Source organism: Rattus rattus, chromosome 4, assembly GCF_011064425.1.
Source record: "Rattus rattus isolate New Zealand chromosome 4, Rrattus_CSIRO_v1, whole genome shotgun sequence".
Taxonomy (NCBI): Eukaryota; Metazoa; Chordata; class Mammalia; order Rodentia; family Muridae; genus Rattus; species Rattus rattus.
Genome location: NC_046157.1, coordinates 83,407,029 through 83,427,385, shown reverse-complemented (window position 1 = coordinate 83,427,385; position 20,357 = coordinate 83,407,029). Strand labels below are relative to the sequence as shown.

The 20,357-nt window shown below is 52.4% G+C and overlaps 2 protein-coding genes across 3 annotated transcripts in view; both read right to left on the bottom strand.

Annotated features, from left to right (window-relative positions):
• The window catches only part of Slc22a7 (solute carrier family 22 member 7), a 6,464-nt gene extending 6,007 nt beyond the window's left edge, over positions 1 to 457 (bottom strand). The window contains exon 1 of one of the 2 annotated variants that reach the window (XM_032899440.1): positions 1 to 457. This exon is cut by the window's left edge and continues 9 nt beyond it. In XM_032899440.1, the coding sequence (XP_032755331.1) occupies positions 1 to 384 (384 nt within the window). In that variant the 5' untranslated portion in view covers positions 385 to 457. The other variant, XM_032899441.1, reaches the window with a different exon arrangement.
• An 11,255-nt stretch (positions 458 to 11,712) lies between these two features.
• Ttbk1 (tau tubulin kinase 1) overlaps positions 11,713 to 20,357 on the bottom strand; it is a 42,310-nt gene continuing 33,665 nt past the window's right edge. Inside the window, exons 14-15 of the mRNA XM_032900626.1 lie at positions 15,429 to 16,981; positions 11,713 to 14,850 (exon numbers count right to left, since the gene is read on the bottom strand). Of these exons, the coding sequence (XP_032756517.1) occupies positions 14,469 to 14,850; positions 15,429 to 16,981 (1,935 nt within the window). The 3' untranslated portion in view covers positions 11,713 to 14,468. The remainder of the gene's footprint in view (positions 14,851 to 15,428; positions 16,982 to 20,357) is intronic.

Genomic DNA, 20,357 nt, shown 5'->3' with positions numbered 1-20,357 from the left:
AATGGTGGAGGAGAATTCTGAGCGGTCGTACTCCCAGCCCTGAGAGCAGGGCACCGTGAGGGGCTCACCCTCAGGCTCCCCAGAGTTGGACACCTCTGTCCCCAAGGTGACATTGGGGACAGTCTGGGGATAGGCAAATCGGAGGCAGGAGCTAAAGCTGCCGTCAGTCTCCCGGGGTAGATGGGCTTCCAGCCATAAGTCCCGGTGACTGAGGTTGGCAGGGGCACCGGGCAGGGCACAATGGTGGGCAGGCACAGCGGCCATGAAGACGGGCAGGAGAAAGTGCATGGGGAGCAGCATTCGGGGCAGGGCCATCAGAACCAGATTCCGAAGTTGGAAGGGCCCAAAGCCGCCCACCTTGTCCAGCAGGTCTTCGAAGCCCATGCTACCCACCCACAAGGTGTCCCTCTGTGGTACCTAGGACGGTTCAGTCTGCTTGCCACATGGACCCTTGGACTCTGGAGGTGGAAATGGTTGTACTGATGAGTGGAGAATCTGTAGCCAGAATCCAGCCCCTCAAGGGGCTGGCCCAGGCCTGGGCCCTCCCCCATCACTCACAATTCTACAGATTCTACCTAAAGGGAAGGGTTGCCGTCCATCAGAGATCACGGTGTCTATGGCTCGAGCCTTTACACATTGGAGTTCAGGAACCAGGTAGGGGAGGGGGAGCCCCAGGCTGCCATAGGAGGCCAGCTGGGTGTGGAGAAAGCAGTGAGGCCCAACCTACTTATTAGACCTTCAACGCTACATAAGGGGAACAGGTCCCCTGGGCATGATGCCCGCTGTCCTGGGTGGCCTTTGTCCTGTAACGCTTTAGGTCAATCTTGTGTATTTACAACCACGGCACAGTTTGGCCCACAGCCCAGGACTCAGGATGAGGGCTGGGTTCTCCTTGGGTAAGGGGGCCTTCTGGTAAACCCCAAACTTTCCTCATACCCCTCACCCATGTCACCCCAGGGACTGTGCTGGCCCTATCTAGGGTCTCAGGAACTTTCTTCTGCAGTCCAGTCTGCCCCTCAGAAAGCATCTGGATGACCCCCTGGAGCGTGGTTTCCCAGCGTTGCCAAGAAGCACCTGGAAGAAGGACTCAGTCACTGTGCCAGCAAGGTTTCTATCAACTCGACACAAGCTGGAGTCAACGGAAAAAATGTCGCACAATTAGCTGGAGGCAGGAAAGTCTGTAGGGCAGTTTCTTAATAAATAATCAATGGGGGAGGGCCCAGCCCCAGTCCACTGTGGGAGGAGTCACCGCTGGGCTGGTGCTCCTTGGTTCTAGAAGAAAGCATTGAAGAACAAGCCAGTAAGCAGCACCCTCCACGGCCTCTACATCAGCTCCTGCCTCCACGTTCCTGCCCCGTGTGAGTTCCTGTTCTGACTTCCTTCAGTGATGAACAGCGATGTGAAAGTGTACGTGAAAGACATCATCCCCTTGCCAAGTTACTTTTGGTCATGGTGTCTCATCACAGCAATAGACACAAAAGGCGCTCACCCAGAGCGAAAACAGGCAGAGGTCACGAGTGCTAGCATTCTCCCACTTCGCATGCATCATGAGAGCAAGAAGAGGGTGGGGACCCACTGAGGGTGGACAGTGACCAAGTTGCAGAGCCAAGAAAGCACCAGGAACCCGGACACACACAGACCCAAGCTGCTGACCGGGTGCATCCAGTCAGCTCCCGACTGCCCCAGACACTTCCAGAGAAAGCTCAGAGGAAGGACTCTGTCCGCAGTGTTCGGTGGGTGCTGACAGGCAGTGGTGAGGGCCAGGTCGTTCGGTGTGTGCTGACAAGCACGTGGTGAGAGTCGTTTCTGGGGGGTAGGATAGAGGAGCTGCCCCAGGTTAGATGCGTGCTTACCCTAAAGAACTGGGCATTCCACACTCACAGAGACGCCTCAGACACAGTTCCTACCCTCAGGCAGCCCACAGGAAGGTTCAGATAGGTTGTACACACTTGGAGTGAAGTGTGTGTGTGTGTGTGTGTGTGGTGTGTGTGCGTATGTGTGCGTGCGTGAGCCTGTGCATGTATGTGTGTGCGTGCGTGTGTGTGTGTGTGTGTTGTGTGTGCATGTGTGTGTTGTGTGTGCATGTGTGTGTGCGTGTGTGCATGTGCATGTGTGCGTGTGTGTGCATATGTGTGTGCATGTGTGCGTGCGTGAGCCTGTGCATGTATGTGTGTGCGTATGCATGTGTGTGTGCATGCGTGTGTGTGTGTGCGTGTGTGTGTATGCATGTGTGTGCATGTGTGTGTGCATGTGTGCGTGTGTGTGCGTGTGTGCGTGTGTGTGTGTTGAGGAAGAGTCACAAGCAGGCTGGGAGAGGAACTGGTCTTGGGAGGTCCTAGAGGCTCGATTAAGGACCAGGATTTCAGCCCCTAGCAATGGAAGCTAACGGAAGGGTTTTAAACAGGAATGTGATCCTATTGTTGGGGTTTTTATTTATTTATTTTTGTTTTGTTTTTGTTTTGAGACAGGGTCTTGTGTAGCCCAGGTTGGCCATAAACTCACTGTGTTGCTGAGGATAACCTTGAATTCATAATCTTCTTGACTCTCCACCTCAGTGCTGGTGATCCAGGCCTGGCCTGCAGTGCGTAGCTCAGGTGCCTCATTTCGTTTGATTTATATTATTATTATTATTATTATTATTATTATTATTATTATTATTGCATTTTATTGTGTAAATAATCAGTGGTCACCTCTCTCTTTTTACCTTGGATTCTGGGAAATTCCTCAGATCTAAATCTATAGGCCTTTTGTTCAGAGAGAATTTGGCAGTAATTTGTACGTTGGCTTCACCTTCCCTCACCCCTCTCCTCATGGCGACTCTCTTCTCTGATGTCATTGAGGGTGCTGGTGGCAATCACGGTGTTAGGGACAGATGACACTATGGATGACGGCATAAAATACTGAGTCTGACAGAGTGTGACTTAACTCTGAATGAACTGGCTTTTATTGGAGTGTGTGTGTGTGTGTGTGTGTGTGTGTGTGTATTGTATAGGTGTGTGAGTGTGTGTATGTATACGTATGTGTAAGTGTGTGTGAATGTGTGAGAGTGCGTTGCTGTGTGAGTGTATGTGTTTGTAGGTTTGAGACAGTGTGTGAATGTGTGTATGAATGTGTGAGTATATGTAGGTGTGTGTGAATGTGTGTGAGTATATGAGTGTGTATGGGTGTGTTTTCTTGTGTGTATATGTGCATGTGGAGGCCAAGGTTAACTCAGGAGCTGTCCACCTTGGTTTTTGAGATGGGATCTCTCACTAGGACCTGAGACTCTCAGACTTGGCCATGCTGTCTGGCCAACAAGTCTTAGGTACCTGTCTGTGCCTCCCTAGGGCTAGAACTACAAATACGCATGACGTCTAACTTTTTAAAAATTGTCTTAGACTTACTTTATCTCATAAGGATCTTGCCTGCATGGGTGTATGTTCACTACATGTGTGCCTTGTGATCCTGGGAGCCAGAAGAGGGCATCAGATCCCAGATCTGGAGTTAGTGATGGTTGTGAGCACAGGTCCTGTTCAGGAAGAGCGACAGCGCTCTAAATAAACAACTGTACCCTGCCCCAGCGTCTTCCATAACTCTCAGCTTCACATCAGCGTATCCCGCTTGGGTGGTGCAGTGGTTTGAGTGAGGCCGACCCCATAGGCTCCTCTTTTTTTTTTTTTTATTTTATTTTTTTTTTATTTATTATTATTTTTTTTATTATTAACTTGAATATTTCTTATATACATTTCGAGTGTTATTCCCTTTCCCGGTTTCCGGGCAAACATTCCCCTCCCCCCTCCCCTTCCTTATGGGTGTTCCCCTCCCAACCCTCCCCCCATTGCTGCCCTCCCCCCCATAGTCTAGTTCACTGGGGGTTCAGTCTTAGCGGGACCCAGGGCTTCCCCTTCCACTGGTGATCTTACTAGGATATTCATTGCTACCTATGAGGTCAGAGTCCAGGGTCAGTCCATGTATAGTCTTTAGGTAGTGGCTTAGTCCCTGGAAGCTCTGGTTGCTTGGCATTGTTGTACCGTAGGCTCCTCTTATGTTTGAATGCTTGACCGCCACATTATGGAACTGTTTGGGAAGGATTCAGGGGTGAAGCTGAATCACTGGGGCAGACTTGGAGGTTTCAAAAGAGTGGTGCAGTCCCAGCGTCTCTCTGCACCTCCCGCTGTGTCTGAATCCGTGTGTGTGTGTGTGTGTGTGTGTGTGTGTGTGTGTGTGTGTGTGTGAGCTCTCAGCTCCTGTGTCAGCTCACAAGTGCATGTCTGCTACCATGCTTACAGCCATGATGGTCACGGACTCGCCCCCTGGAACTGTAAGCCCCAAATAAACTCGTTCTCCTGTAAGCTGTCTTGGTCGTGGTGTCTCTGTACAGAAATAGAACAGGGTCCAAGATAGGCAGCAGGCACGTTACCGAGTTATTTCCACCGTTCCCACTGGGTTTCCAAGCATCCCACCATGCACCCCAACCTGGAAATCCAAACCACAGCTCAAAAGCCAGCATAGAGACCTTTGTATGCAACAGACCAGATGGGGTAAAAAAAAATAATTTTTTAATGAAAAATTAAAAAAAAAGCAAGCAAAGACCTTGTCTCTTTAAAGCCCAGTGATGTGGATGGTGACACTTTGAGAGACTAGTGTGACCTGAGTGGCTTGGATGTGAACCGTGGTGGGTGTCAGAACAGAGATGAGCGATTAGGAGGGTAGAATGGTTCACAGTGCTACATTGATGTGAGTTTAACAACACACAGTGAGGAGTGTGGGGAGGGAGAGGAGGGTGGAACAGGGGGGGAGGGGAGGAGGAGGAAGGGAAGGGAGGGAGGGGCAGAAGATGCTGGCTGGAGCTGTTGAAAATGGACTCGGATCCTATTTCCCTCTCGGCCATGGCTGAGTTCTTGGAGTCTTCAATTCTCTTCTGATCGCCGTGTGCAATGTCTGGCCTCAGGACATTAAAAGACCACCCTGACCCTCCTTTAGCCATGGGTTGGTTGGTCTGGGCTGCCTGCCTGCCTGCCTGCCTTCCTTCCTTCCTTCCTTCCTTCCTTCCTTCCTTCCTTCCTTCCTCCCTTCTTCTTCCTTCCTTCCTCTCTCCCTTCCTCTTCTTCCCTCCCTCCCTCCCACCCTCCCTTCCTTCCTTCGGGATAGCACTTCACTCTGTAGTCCAGGCTGTCCTTGACCCCAGGGGGCGCCCTCCCTGCTCAGCTGCCAAGTACTGGGTTAGAGCTGTGAGCAGCCCTGGCTCCTGGCCTTGATCATGAGAAGCAGTGGGGGAATCTCAGCAGGCCTTGCACGGGAATATCAGAGCCATCTCCGTTTCCTCTCTAGGGTGTCCTCTCCACTTGATAGGAGCTCCTCCTGGGGATGGAGAGATGGCTCAGTGGCTAAGAACTCTTGCTGCTCCTGCAGAGGACCTGGGCTTAGTTCCCACCTCACACAGGGCAGCCCCCAACCACCTGGAACTCCCGTTCTAGGGGACCCGATGCCCTCTTCTGACCTCCACAGGCCCTGCATGCACACCGTGCACGTGTTCAGATGCAAGCATTAACATTCACGCGTGTAAAATAAAATGGTTCTGTTTTAAATCCCCTCCTACTGTTCTTCATCTCCAACCCCCATCTAGACCCTGACTAAATGACCTTACCTAAGCCTCCTCCTTCTCTGGTCTCTGTCTCAGTCTTGGACCACAGAACAGAAAAGAGAACGCATTCTTGTAAAGAGAAAAGAGATATGCCCAGGGGATGAAAAAATTTCTTTATTCTTTTTTCTTTCATAGTTGTTTGTTTTTTGAGATAGGGTTTCTCTGTATGGCCTGTGACTGTCCTAAAACTCACTCAGTAGACCCGGCCACAATGAACAGACATTTATTTATGTATGTATGTATGTATGTATTTATTTATTTATTTATTTATTTATTTAAATTTATTTCAAGACAGGGCTTTTCTGTGTATGCGTAGCCTAGGCTGTCCTGGAACTCACTCTGTAGACCAGGCTGGCCCTGAACTCACAGAGATCCACCTGCGTCTGCCTCCTGAGTGCTGTGTTTAAAGGTGTGCACCACTGCCTCCCAGCCATGATGTGGCCATCAGGTAATTCCTACAGCGGAGCTGGACTGGGCGAGTGGGTTTGGCGAGTCTTAGGCTCGCATGGGAGAGCTGAGCAGAGGGTCTCTGCAGTCTCCTTAGCCGTCTCACATGGCAAAGCCCGCCCTTCTAGGACCTGGGCCTGCTCCGTTCTCTACGCCCCATTTTGTTCTCCCTGGATTTGACCTGTGACCAACGAGCTACACTCACTCACACATCAGTGCTCACGGACCTCTGCTCCTTCAGCCAACAGTGTCCCGCCCTCTTCGGTGGCCCCCTCCTGCCTTCCCGGGATGAGGGAAGAACACTCCGTGTGCTTGCAGGAGGAGGACAAAGGGGGTCATCTGTGCCCTCGTAGAAGGATCAGGTGGAGCTAGCATGCCTCAGGAGAATGGGGTCTGTGTGGGGCGACATTATATGGTCATAAAAAGAACTTAGGGGCCTTGTCAAGGCGGGAACAAATGAGGGGAAATGGACGTTTGATGATCCCCTGAAACGTTAGATGTGGCCTTGTGTGAGTCCAGGAACATATGTGGAATTCAGCGAACAACTCAGATGTTGGTCCCTCACGTTCCCTTCCGATGGAGATGGGGGTCTCTTGCTGTCCGACACTGTGTATGCCGGGCTAGCTGGCCCCATGTCCCTGCAGGAGGGCTGAGACTGTAACCGCTCAGGTGTTCTGAGGATCCACCTCATGCTCTAGTGGCAACCACTCCCCGTCTCCCCAGGAGTGCGAAAGTTTCTTATTTACCAAGGTTTTTGTGTTCTGCGTGTTTTGCCCTGCGTTGGACTTTGCATCATGTGTGAGTCCAGCACCTGCAGAGGCCACAGAGGGGCCTTTGGGTTCCCCCTAGAATTGGTGTTACAGACAGTGGGGAGCTGCTGTGCGGGTCCTCTGGAAGAGCAGTCGGTGCTCTTGGCTGCCGAGCCATCTCTCCAGTACCTTGAAAAGCTTTTTGTTTTGTTCTGCCTTGTTTTGTTTTTGAAACAGGGTCTTTCTTTATAGCCCTGGCTGTCCTGGAACTCTCCATACAGACTAGGTAATGCTTGAACTCAGAGATCTGCCCGCCTCTGGCTCCCAGGCGCTGGGATTAAAGCTGTGTCCCAGCACGCCCTGCTCCCTCGAAAACTTTAAACATGAAAATTTACTTAGCTTTTTTTTTAAAGCGACACATCTGATAAGGGGTCTTTCTTAATGCTCCCAGCCTAAGTTACATGTGCCAATTCACGCCGCGCATAGAAAATGAAAGTTTATTCCCGTCCACTTGTTTGAGAACACACTGTACTTGTTCCTGTGAGTTTGAAAAGGCTTGGTGCCTAACGTGCCCTCTGGGAGAGGTGCAGCCTGGAAATGCCTAGTTTATTGAAGAAACAGGAGGAGAGAAACCAGCATGGTGATACACATCTCAGCACCAGACTCAGAGCACTCAGACAAACCCACTCGCTCAGTCCACCTCAGCTGTAGGAATTACCTGGTGGCCACAGACAAGAATCTGTTGATCATGGCGGGCGGTGGGGGTGCGCACCGTTAAATCCCAGCACTCAGGAGGCAGATGAAGGTGGAGCTCTGTGACTTCAAGGCCAGCACTTGGCTAACCCCAGCACTCAGCGGGCAGAGGCAGGAAGATCAGAAATTCAAAAGTTGCCTTTAGCGAGTTTGAGACCACCTTGGGCTGCACAAAATCCTTCCCAAAAGAGAAATGGGTTGAGGGAATGATTTATGGAGTGCATGCTGACGTAATTAATTGGCAATCGGCACATTCTCTCATTTAATCTCAATAATGTAAATAATAATAAATGTAATAATTTAAAAAATAGTATAAAATGCCACTTTTCATATGTCCATTTATTCTGGGAATTCTAGATCAGCATTTACAAGAGTGAGGGGTGACACAGCCATGATGCTCACTACGGCATGACTTGGAACAGTGAGCAGCCGTGTGATGAGAAGCCCATAGGGAACTGGTCAAGTAGATACAAAATGTCTGTGTGGTGTGTGGTGGACATTATGTAGTCATAGCACAGGGGTCATTGTCAGTTCAGGAACAGATGAGAAAAGTGGACATTTGGTGATTCTTCAAAATGTTAAACATGGCGTTGTCCAATGACATAGTAATTCACACACACACACACACACACACACACACGCACATACGCACACATACATATACATACACATACACAAACACACATACATATACATATATACACACATATACACACATACACATACACACATATACATACATATATATACATTCATACACATACACACATACATGCACATACACACATATACATGCATACACACACCCATGCATACACATACACACATTCATACACACACATATACACATATATACACACATTCATACACATACACACATATACACACATACACAATACACACATACACATACACACACATACACGCATATACACATACACACGTATACATACATGCACATGTACACACACATACACATATATACACACATACACATATATACACATATATATACACATACATATACATGCACACATATACACATATACATATACACACATATACACACATATTCATACACATACACATACACACATACATACATATACACATATACATATACACATATACACACATATTCATACACATACACATACACACATACATACATATTCACATATACATATACACACATATATACATACACATATATACACATATTCATACACATACATATACACACATACACACATACACATATACACACACATATACACATACATACACATATACTCATACATACACATATGCACATACATACACACAGAGAAGTATTGAAACACACTGAGAAACTTGTACATAGTCTGTATTCATCTAAATAGCTTGTCAGTCTATGGGTGGATAAGTAAGTTGCTGTGTGTCCAAACAGGAGAATATTGTTAATTATAAATATAATTAATCAAAGGTCACATAACCATCCTATATATGTATATATACATGTATATAAAATGTCTAACGTAGGCAGTGGGGCTTTGTTGCTGGTTTGAGATAGTTTCGTGAACACAGTCCAGCGTGGATCTCACAGTCTGGGGATGACTCCTAACCCTTCTTCCTCTACCCGCTGAGTGCTGGGATTGTAGGCTTGTGCCAACACACGCAGTTTATGCAGTGTCAGGATTCAAACCCACGGCCTTCAGTTACAACCGGACCCAGAGTTACATTCCCAGAGCCCCAGATAGGTGGACCTAGCCATGGAAAGTAGATTAGCCATGGCAAGTAGATTAGCCATGGCCTAAGGCTGTGGGGCTCAGTGCCAAAGGAGTGGATGGTAATTAGTGGGCAGGGGTGTCTCTGTGAGGGACGGGAGTGTTCTACAACTGATTGTGGTGACGGGGCCGTCACACCGAGTGGTGTAATTTGAGTTGGAAATTATATAAATTACATAATGATTGGATAAATTATAGAACAACGAAATAACTTCTAAAGGATGGAGGAGGGCAGGGGAGACGGCTTGGGTGGTTGAGGACCTGCATGTGGCCATCTGAGGGTATAAATTCTCAGAACCCACGTGGTAAGAGAGAACTGGCTTCTGAAAGTTAGACGTGACATACGTCTATATACCGAATAACCGATATGTAAGTACGTGCATTTATAGATTTTATAGATTACGATGAACAGTTTTGAAAAGGAGAGGAGCTGGAGACCGCTCAGGGGCAGCACCCACGTCTGGTGTGCACGAGACTCTGGATTGGATCTCTGGGCTCAGGGTATGGGGAATCTGTATTTTCAGTGCACACTGTTGGGAATAAAAGCCACATTTCTGAGCCAGGCAACGGTGGCCCACGTCTTTAATCCTAGCCCTAGGGAGGCAGGGGCAGGAGGATCTGATCTACAAAGAGAGTTTCGAGACAGCCAGGGCTGTTACCCAGAGAAATCCTGTCTTAAAAAACTAAAAAAGCAAAACAAAACAAAAGCCACATTTCTGAACAGTAGGTATAATATGTTCCTCTTTTATTTATAAGAAATATATATGGACAGAGAGGGGGGCATTATTATAAACATAAAAAAGTTCCGTGATGGTATACACCAAACCGTTCCCAAATCGTCTCCAGGGGCCAGAGTCATGCACGGGGGTGTGTTCTGTTCAATTTGCTTTTAGCATTTACCTCAAGTGTGTCCTGCTCTGGACACCGTACACAGGAATGAAAGCAATGGTCCCCTGGGCCCCCCAGAAGGCCCCGGAGCCCACTGGTGGTCAAGTTAGAGGAAAGAAGTCCCAGGAGGCTGAGCTTCTAGATCTCCAAGGGCAGCACCCCCGGGAAGGGATGGGCTTTCAAACCCAGAGCCAGGCCTGGGGAAGAAACTGTTCTGATGTCCGCTAAGGGGAAAGATTCACTTCTGGTGGGTTTAGGATTCAAAGGGTACTTCCTGTTCCTCTCCATGGCAACCTACCTTCATCCAGCCCACCCCCTGTGGGCCAACGACACAGCGTCCTCGCTGTTCCCCTCACACGTGTCTTCTTCTTAGTTGTGCAGACTGGCTCTTAAGAACACCAAAGGGCCACTTCCTCCATTTTGAGTCTCACGGCACCCTACGGTGACGTCCTCGTCATAGGCATGGATCTTGCTTTGCTCACCACAATCTCTTACCAAAACCAATGACATCACAGAAGATAGAGAGATGAAATACTTTTTTTTAAAAAGGAAGGAAAGTAATTCCATGCATAGTCCATATATTATAAATAGGGGTCAAGAGCAGTGTCTCATAATCCAAGACATTAATGTCTCCATCTAACTTAGCAGAGTGGTACACTCCTGTCATCCCAGCACTTGGGAGTTTGAGGCAGGAAGATGGCACATATGTGGCCAGCCTGGGCTACCTGGAAAGACCTTGTCTCAAAATTTTTTCATTCCTCTGAAAAAATGTAAGTGAAATTAGTGAATATAAATGCCTCCCCATGGCTTTAATTTTCTTTTTTGAGATGGTCTGGCATTTAGCTGCCTAGGCTGGTTTTGAAGTTACTATGTAGTGCAGGCTGGCCTGGAGCTCTCCAAAATCCCTCTGCATTACATCCTGTGGCTGCTAGGATTACACGCACGAGGCTGCCAAGCCTAGCTTCCCTTCGGGCTTTGATGCCCGTCTGAAGAGCCTGCACCCATCTAAGGGAGACGCCCCCTGCTTCAGAACTTCCTGTTTCTGATTTGTAGACAGGCTCTGGGGCTTCTCGAGGGTGTCCACACGATGAACTTGTCAGGTGCAGAGGCCGCGCCACGGGCGGGTCAGGGTGGGCTTTGCTATGGCGTTGCCTGTAAGCCGCTGTTTTCTGCTTCTCCGGAAATACTCGATTCTATCTGCTTCCTTCAGGGAAATGACCGTTTTGCCTCTCTGTGCTGAACCAAACAGAGACTCTGCAGCCTTTAGCAAAAACAACCAAGGAGCTCAAAGAGCTTTGCTGGGTGGAAACCTGTTCTGTCAGACCCTAACAAATTGCCCATGTCAGACCTAACTTCCTTGTCCTCCGCTGTGGAGAAGATGTCCGCCCACTGGACACCATCCTGTACCTTCTCTCCCACCCACCCCACCCTCAGGGGCCGGGTTTTGCCCTACCCTCCCTAAAGGGAAAAAGAGTCCAGGCCAACAGAAAGGTCCACAGGCTTTTTAATGGTGTGATGGCTACTTCCCTTCTGAGACCCCATCTAGTTGTGACAGCGACTTGCAAAGTGTTGGTGTCAGGAGAGTGGGCAGGCACGGGGTGGGCAGAGGCCATGCAGTGACTGGGAGGGGTGAGCAAGGGCTGTTACATTCTGTGTGGCAATGTAAACATTCTTCTGTTGCTTCCCAGGGAGGGGGAGGGCAGCTCCTTGTCCCCCAACACCTGCCCAAGGGGCTCAGACAACTGAGCAAGCCAGGCCCTTGGGGAGGAGCTGAGAAGCCAGAGAGCCATGTGCCTGGGGCAGGGCCCTTCTCCTGCACCCTCTGCACATGGTACGGTTGGGGAGGGAAGGCGCATCGAGGTGAGCGTACCCCACATCTGAGCCAGTGATGTAGGCAGTCAGGATGGGGGACATAAGAGATGGTGGTGGTGTGCCACTCTCAGAGAGGAGGGAAAGGGACTTGAGGGGCCCAGTGCAGGAGAAGGATGATCCTCAAGGAAAGGGCAGCAGCTCGGGCATGGGGCGTCGGGAGATGTGGTTTCCTCTGCCCTGGTTCCTTCCTGGGGAGAGGAACCGCTTAGCCCCCTCCCCACCCCCCTCCGCTGGTCCTCTGTTCCTCCTTCCTCCCAACCTGATGACGTCACTGACTCGGAGGCCTGAGGTCAGTTGGAGCCCTACGTAGGTCTGAAATCCCAAGGGTACACCGGCCTCTGCATCTGATCTGTACCAGCTCCTGCACTGGCTGTTTAACTGGGGGTGGGGTGAGCCCGGGGCTTTCCTAGGCCTCCCCTTCCTCCAATCTCCAAACCTGGATGTTGTTGGTCCTACTGCAGAAGTGAGACTGAGGGGGCGGAGGGCCCTACATTCACAGTTCGGTTGGTGGCAAGGGGCAGGCCCAGGGCCTGGGCACTGGGGTCATGGCCTGGTCCCCACCTGGCATGAGCTGATTGTCATTTATTAAAGCTCTGGGTGGGAGGAAGTGAGCCCTCTACCCTTCCCTGGACTGGGGGCCATTAGAGTACTGTGGGGTGACAGAGATAAATATATCCAGAGAGGTTTCCTGAGTGTTCTGGGAGCTTCTGCGTCAGCGTGGGATAGACCTCAAGAGACTCCCCACCCTGGTGTCCTCCCCTAGCTGGTCGGTAGGAGCTGCCTTCATGGCATGGAAGCAGCTGCCCAGACCTGCTGACCCTGCATGAGGAGTTCAGCTGGCATGAGCTGCCCCCAGCCGCTCGTCACGGGTGTAGATGTGGCCGGGCTGGTGGCATACTGAGGCCTTCCTTCACCAGAATGCCTTGGTTTGCTCTCTGTGGCTCAGGGAAGGACACAGGGCCACAACAGGGGAGGGAGGCTGCGAGTACTTTCTAGAAGGCCTGCAGGGAGTCCCTGTCCCAGACAGGAGGGGCTGTCTGTCCCATCTGCAGTCAGGGTGCTGTTTGCTCCAGATGTTAGCAGTTGAGGCTCCTGCTGAGGTGAGCGAGCTATGCAGAAGCCAGAATGCAGGATGAGGCCCCCTGTCAGGTATGGAGCAGCTCGGCTGTGTGGGCTGGCTCAGAGCAAGAAGGGCTCAGGGTGAACTGGGTGGAGGAGGGGTGGGCACCAGCTGTACCTCACACACTTCTCACGCTCTGAAGTGAGAAGGGCCTTCTGCCTCCCGGAGGAGCCAGTCTGCCTCCTCCCGCCTCCTCCGCCATCATCCGGAGATGATGCCTGAACCAGTCTATTCCCACAGCGGAGACGTCAGGAAGGAGGAGAGTCAGAACAGAGTCCCCAAGCCCCCAAACGACCAACACACTGCAGGTGACAGCCAGCCACTCTCCACCTGTGTGGAACTTGAGAGAGGACCGTTGGCTGAAACTACAGTATGCAGGATTGAGGTTAGACAGCAGGAAGGAATTCCTGATGGTAAGGGGTCCTGAGTACTAGACCAGAGGACCAGAGAAGTGAGTAGCCTTTTTAAAGCCCCATTCCTAATTCACTCAGCGAAACACTTGCCCAGGAGGGCAGGTGCTCTCTTCCAGAAGCTCCATTCGTTCCTATTCAAGAAAGGGACATCTGTTCCCCAGAGACACGAGGGAGCAAAGACTCACACACCCTGTGCCTTTCATAGAGCTGACGTTAGCAAGGCCGGAGGAGTCCCCTTAAGTCTGAAGAGACCAAAGATCCCTGGGTCCCACTTCCCCGATCCCAGCTTGGCCTTCTATGGTCACCATGGCTCCTGGGAGACTGGGCAAGCCAGAGCCTGCGCACTTATGGAATTTGAGGCTGTTTCTCCTGTTGGGTAGTTTTGGGGGATGACTACAAGAAGGTGGGGATGAAGAGGACAAGGTGGGTCGCAGGAGGTGTAAGCAGGTGTAAGTCCTTTGGTTGGGGGACTAGGGATCAGCCAAGAAGACCTGGTGGTTGAAGGGGTCGGGCTCCAGAAGCGGAGTCTTCAGAGGCGTTTAAGTGGCTGAGCCTTCCCGGGGCAGAGGATCTGTTGTGAGCCTGTCCCTGCTAGAGGGGCGGCAGAAGGGAGGCAGGACGCAGAGACAGACAGACGCACCCTCCTGGGTCAGCAGGCTGGCTAGGCTGCTGGCCACATGTGCTCACATGCGTCCTGGTGGGTGCAGGCGGGAAGCTGGGGCCGCGGTGTCGCGCGGGCGCGTAAGGCTGTGCTGGAAGCTGCTCCAGTGTGGCCGGCTGCGGGTGGGGACCTGGGTGAGGGTAGGGGGTGCCGCAGAGAGCCGCGGGCGGGTGTCATTATCTGTTTCCGGGCCGACCCTCTGAAACCGCCGGCCGGCCTTTGGTTGCTGCGCGCTGAGTCTGCAGTTGTTTCCCCTTGGGTCCTTTCTTGGAGCCCCCCGGGGAGGCCTCCGACTGAGATCTGACTTGGAGGACCCCCCGAGATGGAGGGAAACCAGGCCGGGCTTGATGCGAGGGGGAGGAGCTCTCTTTGCGGGACAGGGACTGGCTCCGCGGGGACCCGCTGGAGTGGCGCGCGGTGGAGGTGGGGAGGCCGGGACTGCGGGGTGCTGCGGGCTTGGAGACTTGGGCGCGACCTGGGCCGGAAGCCCGGCTCGCGGGCTGTTTGGGACGGTGGTCAGCAGCAGTGGCCAACCCTGGGGACTTCTGCAGCTGGAGCCTGCAGAGGGCAGAGGTCAAGAGAAAGGGACGGGGAGGAGGGGTGGGGGTGGGGAGACGACAGGAGGGCGTCTTTAGAATGCCTTTGAGCATTGAGCCCTAGTGATCTGCGTTCTCAGAGACGGGTAAGATAGAAGAGGCCAGGCACAGAGGAGTAAGCAGAGGCCTCCTGCTCCCTCCTGCCTTTGACAGGACTCTGCTACGGATTTCCTTAAGGGTCCTATGCCATCTTTAAAGTTCCCCTGGGTCTTGAATTCTAATCTAGAATGTACTTATGTTAATATTAATACAAAATACTACTTCATACCGGCTACTGGATGTTTTACCTTCTGGCATCAAATGTCCCGTGGCATCAGCTCCCCCGGGGGCCACCTCACCATATCTAGCCCCTCTAACCACGCTGTTCTTGTTCCCTTGAGCCCAGTGACAGAGCTGGCACTTGAACCACAAGTGACCCAGTGCCTGACTAGGCGATGGTAGACTGGGGAGGTATCTGAGGGTGTTGCAGTCCCCCACACTGGCTCTGAGAAGTCCCTGGAGGCCCTGTGACCACTCTGCCCACAACCAAGGGTCTCTCACCTGCTGGTGATGGCCGAGTCGGTCGCTGAGGCCGCACCGTGGGGTCTACCAGGAAGCTGCTGGCCTTCTGCAGGCATGGCCACACTGATGGGGCGGGGGATCCGGCTCCGGGTGGTCGCTGCCCGCCCAGCCTTCCTAGGCAAGGCTGCTGCGGGCTCTGAGGCAGGCGTGTCCTCCTCGGAGCCGGTGCCTGAGAGTGTCTCAGAGGCACGGCGCTGCTCCTCGCTGGAGGAGGAGGAGGCCCCTGAGGCCAGCCGCAGCAGTAGCCGACCCTGCCTCTTCTCCATCACGAGGCGAGCCAGATCCTGCTGTGGCCGAGCCCTCTTGCTCCACCGCTCTTTGGCCGACAGTGACCCCGAAGGCTCTGAGCCTGTGTCCTCTTCAGACAACAAGACAGGAATGCGGCTCCTGGGGCGAGATCCTGGCATGGCATGGCGGCTGGGGGAGATGGTGGTCCCTTTCTTGGTTATTGGCTCCTGTGGGGATGCTGGAGCCGGTCCATCGGCAAGGGCTGGGCCATCGGGCAATGAGTCTGTGACTACTTCTGAGGGTGTCTCCCCAGGAGGGCCAGACAGGGCACAGCTTTCCATCTCCGTCCCATCCGGGCCTACCAAAGCCATGCCGTTCTCCAGAGGCTGTGCGGCGCCCTCCTCTGCAGCGCCCACCTCAGAGAGCATCTCCAGGCCCAACTCGCCCCCAGTGCTCAGCTCCTCTGGCCTGGAGGCCTGTCCTCCGGAAGACATGACATTGAGGTGGGATTTCTCTGCAATGTGAACAAAGGTCCTTTCGACTTTGGTGAAGGGTGATGTCACTGCGGTGACCCCAGCCCCAGGGGCCACCAGCCCAACCCCAACCCCTGCTCCAGGTCCTGAGGGCTTGGGTTCAGACTTGAGGATGGAGGACAGGGTGCCCGGCTCTGACACATCCAGCTGGCTTCCAGTAGGCTGAGGCCGCTCGTGCTGAGGAGTGAGTGCAGCCAAGGTGCCCAGATCAGGGTCAGGGGCCAGTTCGGCAGTGACTGGTGACTTCTTCATGTCACCAGGGGAGACGAGCACCAGCGTTTTGGAGCCCTCCTCAGGCTCCAGGTCCCCATCAGCCATGGAGGCCCGGCCCCTGGCCTCTTTCTGGTCGTCAGCCAGCAGTGTGGATGGGGCGCCCTCCTGGCTCCGTTCACTCCCCTCACTGCTGGAGCCGCTTCGAGGCCCCAGCACCTCCCCAAGGGCCCCTGCCTCCTCCTCCTCCTCCTCATCTTCCTCATCCTCTTCCTCCTCTTCTTCCTCGTCTTCCTCCTCTTCCTCCTCCTCCTCCTCCTCTTCATCCTCTTCCTCTTCCTCTTCGCCCTCTTTCCCATTGGCCTGAGGCTGAAAAGGAGCCAATGGGACCTGCGGGGTGGTGAGCAGCATGTGCGAGAAGCCCACCCTTCGGACCCTGTTGAGCAGCCGGGCCCGTTCTCGATAATCAGAGAGGTCTCTCTTGAAGTCCTGGTAAGGCAAGCCCAGAGGCACAGCTCGTGGAAGGCCATTCACCTCAAACGGGGGCGCCACAGAGAACACCTGTAAGGGGCACACACAGGGACCCGCTGAGGTCACCCACCTCCCTGGACCCCAGGAGACTCCCACCTCCCCAGGGACAGTCTATCAGAAGGCAAACCACCGGCCTGTTGGGTATTGTCATGTCCCCCTCAGATCCTAGAATGCTCTCTGGTACCTAGTAAGGCTCAGGGAAGCCCCGAGGTCCTAGGGACAGACCCAGGCCCTAGGCTCTGCTGTCTCCCTGGCCTCTCCTCCCCTCACCAGACAGCCAACTGTATGACTGGTAACCAGAAAAAAACAGAAAGCAGCAAGGTTTTAAAGAGCCTCCTTTTGCAGGTGACAGGCAGGAGGGGCTGAGTCTCTTTGAGATGGGATATGCCCACAGTCAGCCAACCTACTTCGATCCCTCTGGCTGGGTGCCGGTCCTCTATAGCTGCTGCCCGGAGCCTTACACCAGAGCACAAGCTGGGTCAGTGGAGCGCCAGCTTCTCTAATGTCTGCCCGGTGAGCCTGTCATCTGGTCCCCTCTCTGAGGAACTTGATCAAGTTTTCCTCTTTGAAGCTGTGAGTGGAACCCGTGGGCAGACCCATGGTGGCTGAGCCTTTTCCTGCTCCTCCATGCTCTCTGCCTCCTCTCTTCTAGACTAGGAAAGCCCGAGGCAGAGCGGATGGTCTCCTCCGCTTCTTGGTTCGTTCTCTGTCTGTGTCTACTCTACCGACATCCTCAACACTCCTTCAGGGCAATCGGGTTGTTCCACAGTGAGGGGCGCTGCTCACTGCCCAGCACTCTCTGAGGCTTTATGAACACATCGGGCATCTGCCTTTCTGAATCAACGTGAAGAAGTCCATCCAGACCAAAATGGAAATCATTGTCACCTCCAGCACACAGTCCTGTGTTACCATCTCAGTGTCTGCTCCCCAGGATACGGGGACTTTACCCTGCCAGCCTAGCCTTCCACAGCCACCAGCGTGCTGTCTCAGTCCTGGCCCTGCCAGCCGTCCTTCTTACACTGCCCACCTGAACTTACTGAAGCTCAGCTCCCATGCTGTCTCTCTCTGCAGTGCTTGTCATGCCGCAGAGAACATGCCACAGAACACATCGTTGGCTTGGCACTCCAACAATCTCACCCCTACCCTACTTCCCTCTCTCTCCTTCCCTCCCTCAGCATCTCTGGAGTGAGTCATGCAACTCACACTTGGACCCTTTACCTCTGTTCACACGATAAATCCTGTTGTCTTTCAACATTTCTCCTGGAAAGCCTTTCTGTTCACTTACTAAGCAGACCCTTTACCAGCTTCTCTTTCCTCCTAGTTACCAGATCCTTCCCCCTTACCCCCTCCCCCATCCCCTCCCCCTCTCCCTTTCTCCCTCCCTCTTTTTTGTAAAAGAAGTCCTTGGAGGGTTATTTTTCATTCATTCATTCATTCATTCATTCATTCAAGAAGTCCTTGACTACCTGCGGTGATACTTTTAACCCTAGCTCTTGGGAAACAGAGTTATAAAGATGAGGAATTCAAGGCCAGCCTTGGCCACAGAGTAAATCTGAGGCCAGTCTGGGCTATATAAGACCATGTTTTTAAAAAGAGTGGGTCGAGGGACTACACTCCTAAACAAAGATCTATAGACAACTAAGGACTGCTGAGAGGGAGAGACGTAGTCTTTCTGGGTATCAGCCCCCCAATTGCCTATCTAGTACAAAGAGTCCGCTCTGAGATCACGTGCATACAGGCAATGTTAAATGAAGGCAGCAGATGTGTTTACCTACTGGTGTGTATGTGCGTACGTGTGTGCATAACGTTGATGGTCAAAGAATTTAGGCCGTCAGTTTCAGAGAATGGGGGTAGAGGAGAAATTGATGGGAGGAAAAGGGGAGATGATGGAATTATACTTTAATTATTCTTTTGAACGAGCAGGGACTGGGGGATGATGGTTCAGTTGGGAAAGTGTTCGCCAGCTGAGTTCTAACCTAGCGTGTGGTGTGAACTTGCAATCCCCGTGTTGGAGAGGTGAAGACAGGTAGGTTTCTGGAGCTAAATGGTCAGCCAGCCTAGCCTAAGCCGCAAGCCCCGGACCCCAGTGAGAAACTCTGTCTAAAGAAACAGAGCAGAGCGCGGGGCATGGCTTTAACCCCAGCACAACACCAAAACAACGCCAAAGTCCAAACTTCAGGAATGATGACTGACTGCTCTCCGGCTTGCACACACGCAGAAGTTTCTGGTTGCTATGCTATACAATAAAAGCCCGGTCAGGAATTTAATAAGGCAGGCATGCATTTATGTGAGTGGAGCAAGGCATCTCTGCATAAGGAAAAGAACTGGACCTAACGCCCACTCCACAGAGGAGGTCACACACGCGCAGGTCTGGGGAGGGCTCAGAGTATTTGCCCCTCCCCTGCCTCTGCCCACTGCTTCGGAGATCATTGTCCCTTCCAACCTCAGCGGAGCCTGGACACCATGCGGTTTGGAACAGGCAAAGGAGGTGGCCAGCCGGCAGCCTTAGTGCAGCTCTGTGGCTGGTAGACAGTAGGCCCGGTCCACCAGCTCCCACTAGAGACTCCGTGTGGGAGTGGGAGCAATGGCAGGAATGATGGCCTAAGCTGAGGTGCCCTAGCACCTGCCTGCAGCCCTCATGGCGAGGAGATAAAGGCGGGAAGATGGCTGTGGCCGAAGGGTCAACTTGGGCTAGTGAGTTCAAGGACAGGCAAGGCTCTATAGCAAGACTGTCTCAAGAAGACAGAAAAAGGCAGTGGGGGGAGGGGAGCTGATTTTGGTGGGAATGAACGTGCTGGCTGCGCAGGCGCGGAGCCTGAGGTCGGCTCACTGGCACCCAAATAAAAAGCCGGCAGTATCAGGGTGCCCATCTGGCGGGCTGACAGGGAAATGTGCCTGGCTTGCGGGCCGACCAATTTAACCAATTGATGAGTTCTAGATTCACACAGTGACTCTGTCTCAGAAGTAAGGCGGAGGCAGTGGAGAGATGGTTCCGCAGAGGACCCAGGTTTGGTTCCCAGCACTCATGTGGTGGTTTACAACCAACCATAGCTGGAGTTCCAGGGGACCTAATGCCCTCCCCTGACCTCTGAGGCCTCAGACACACATGGGATATATACAGGCAGACACACTCAGAAAAGAAAGCAATCAGTTGTTTCTTTATTTGAAGAGTAAGTTGGAGAGCAATAGGAGATGCTGGACTGACCTCTGGCCTCCACAGTCACATGCACACAGCTCTACAAACACATATGCAGAGACGTGTGGGCCCCACGGGAACTTGTGGTGGTCTAGGAGCTTCTTGGGAACTCTGACCTCTACATCGCCACCAAAGACCCTAGTAACTGTTTTCACTCTCCCTTCAACCGTTTACTCAGCAAACATTAAGGTACTGACTGTGCTGGGCCTT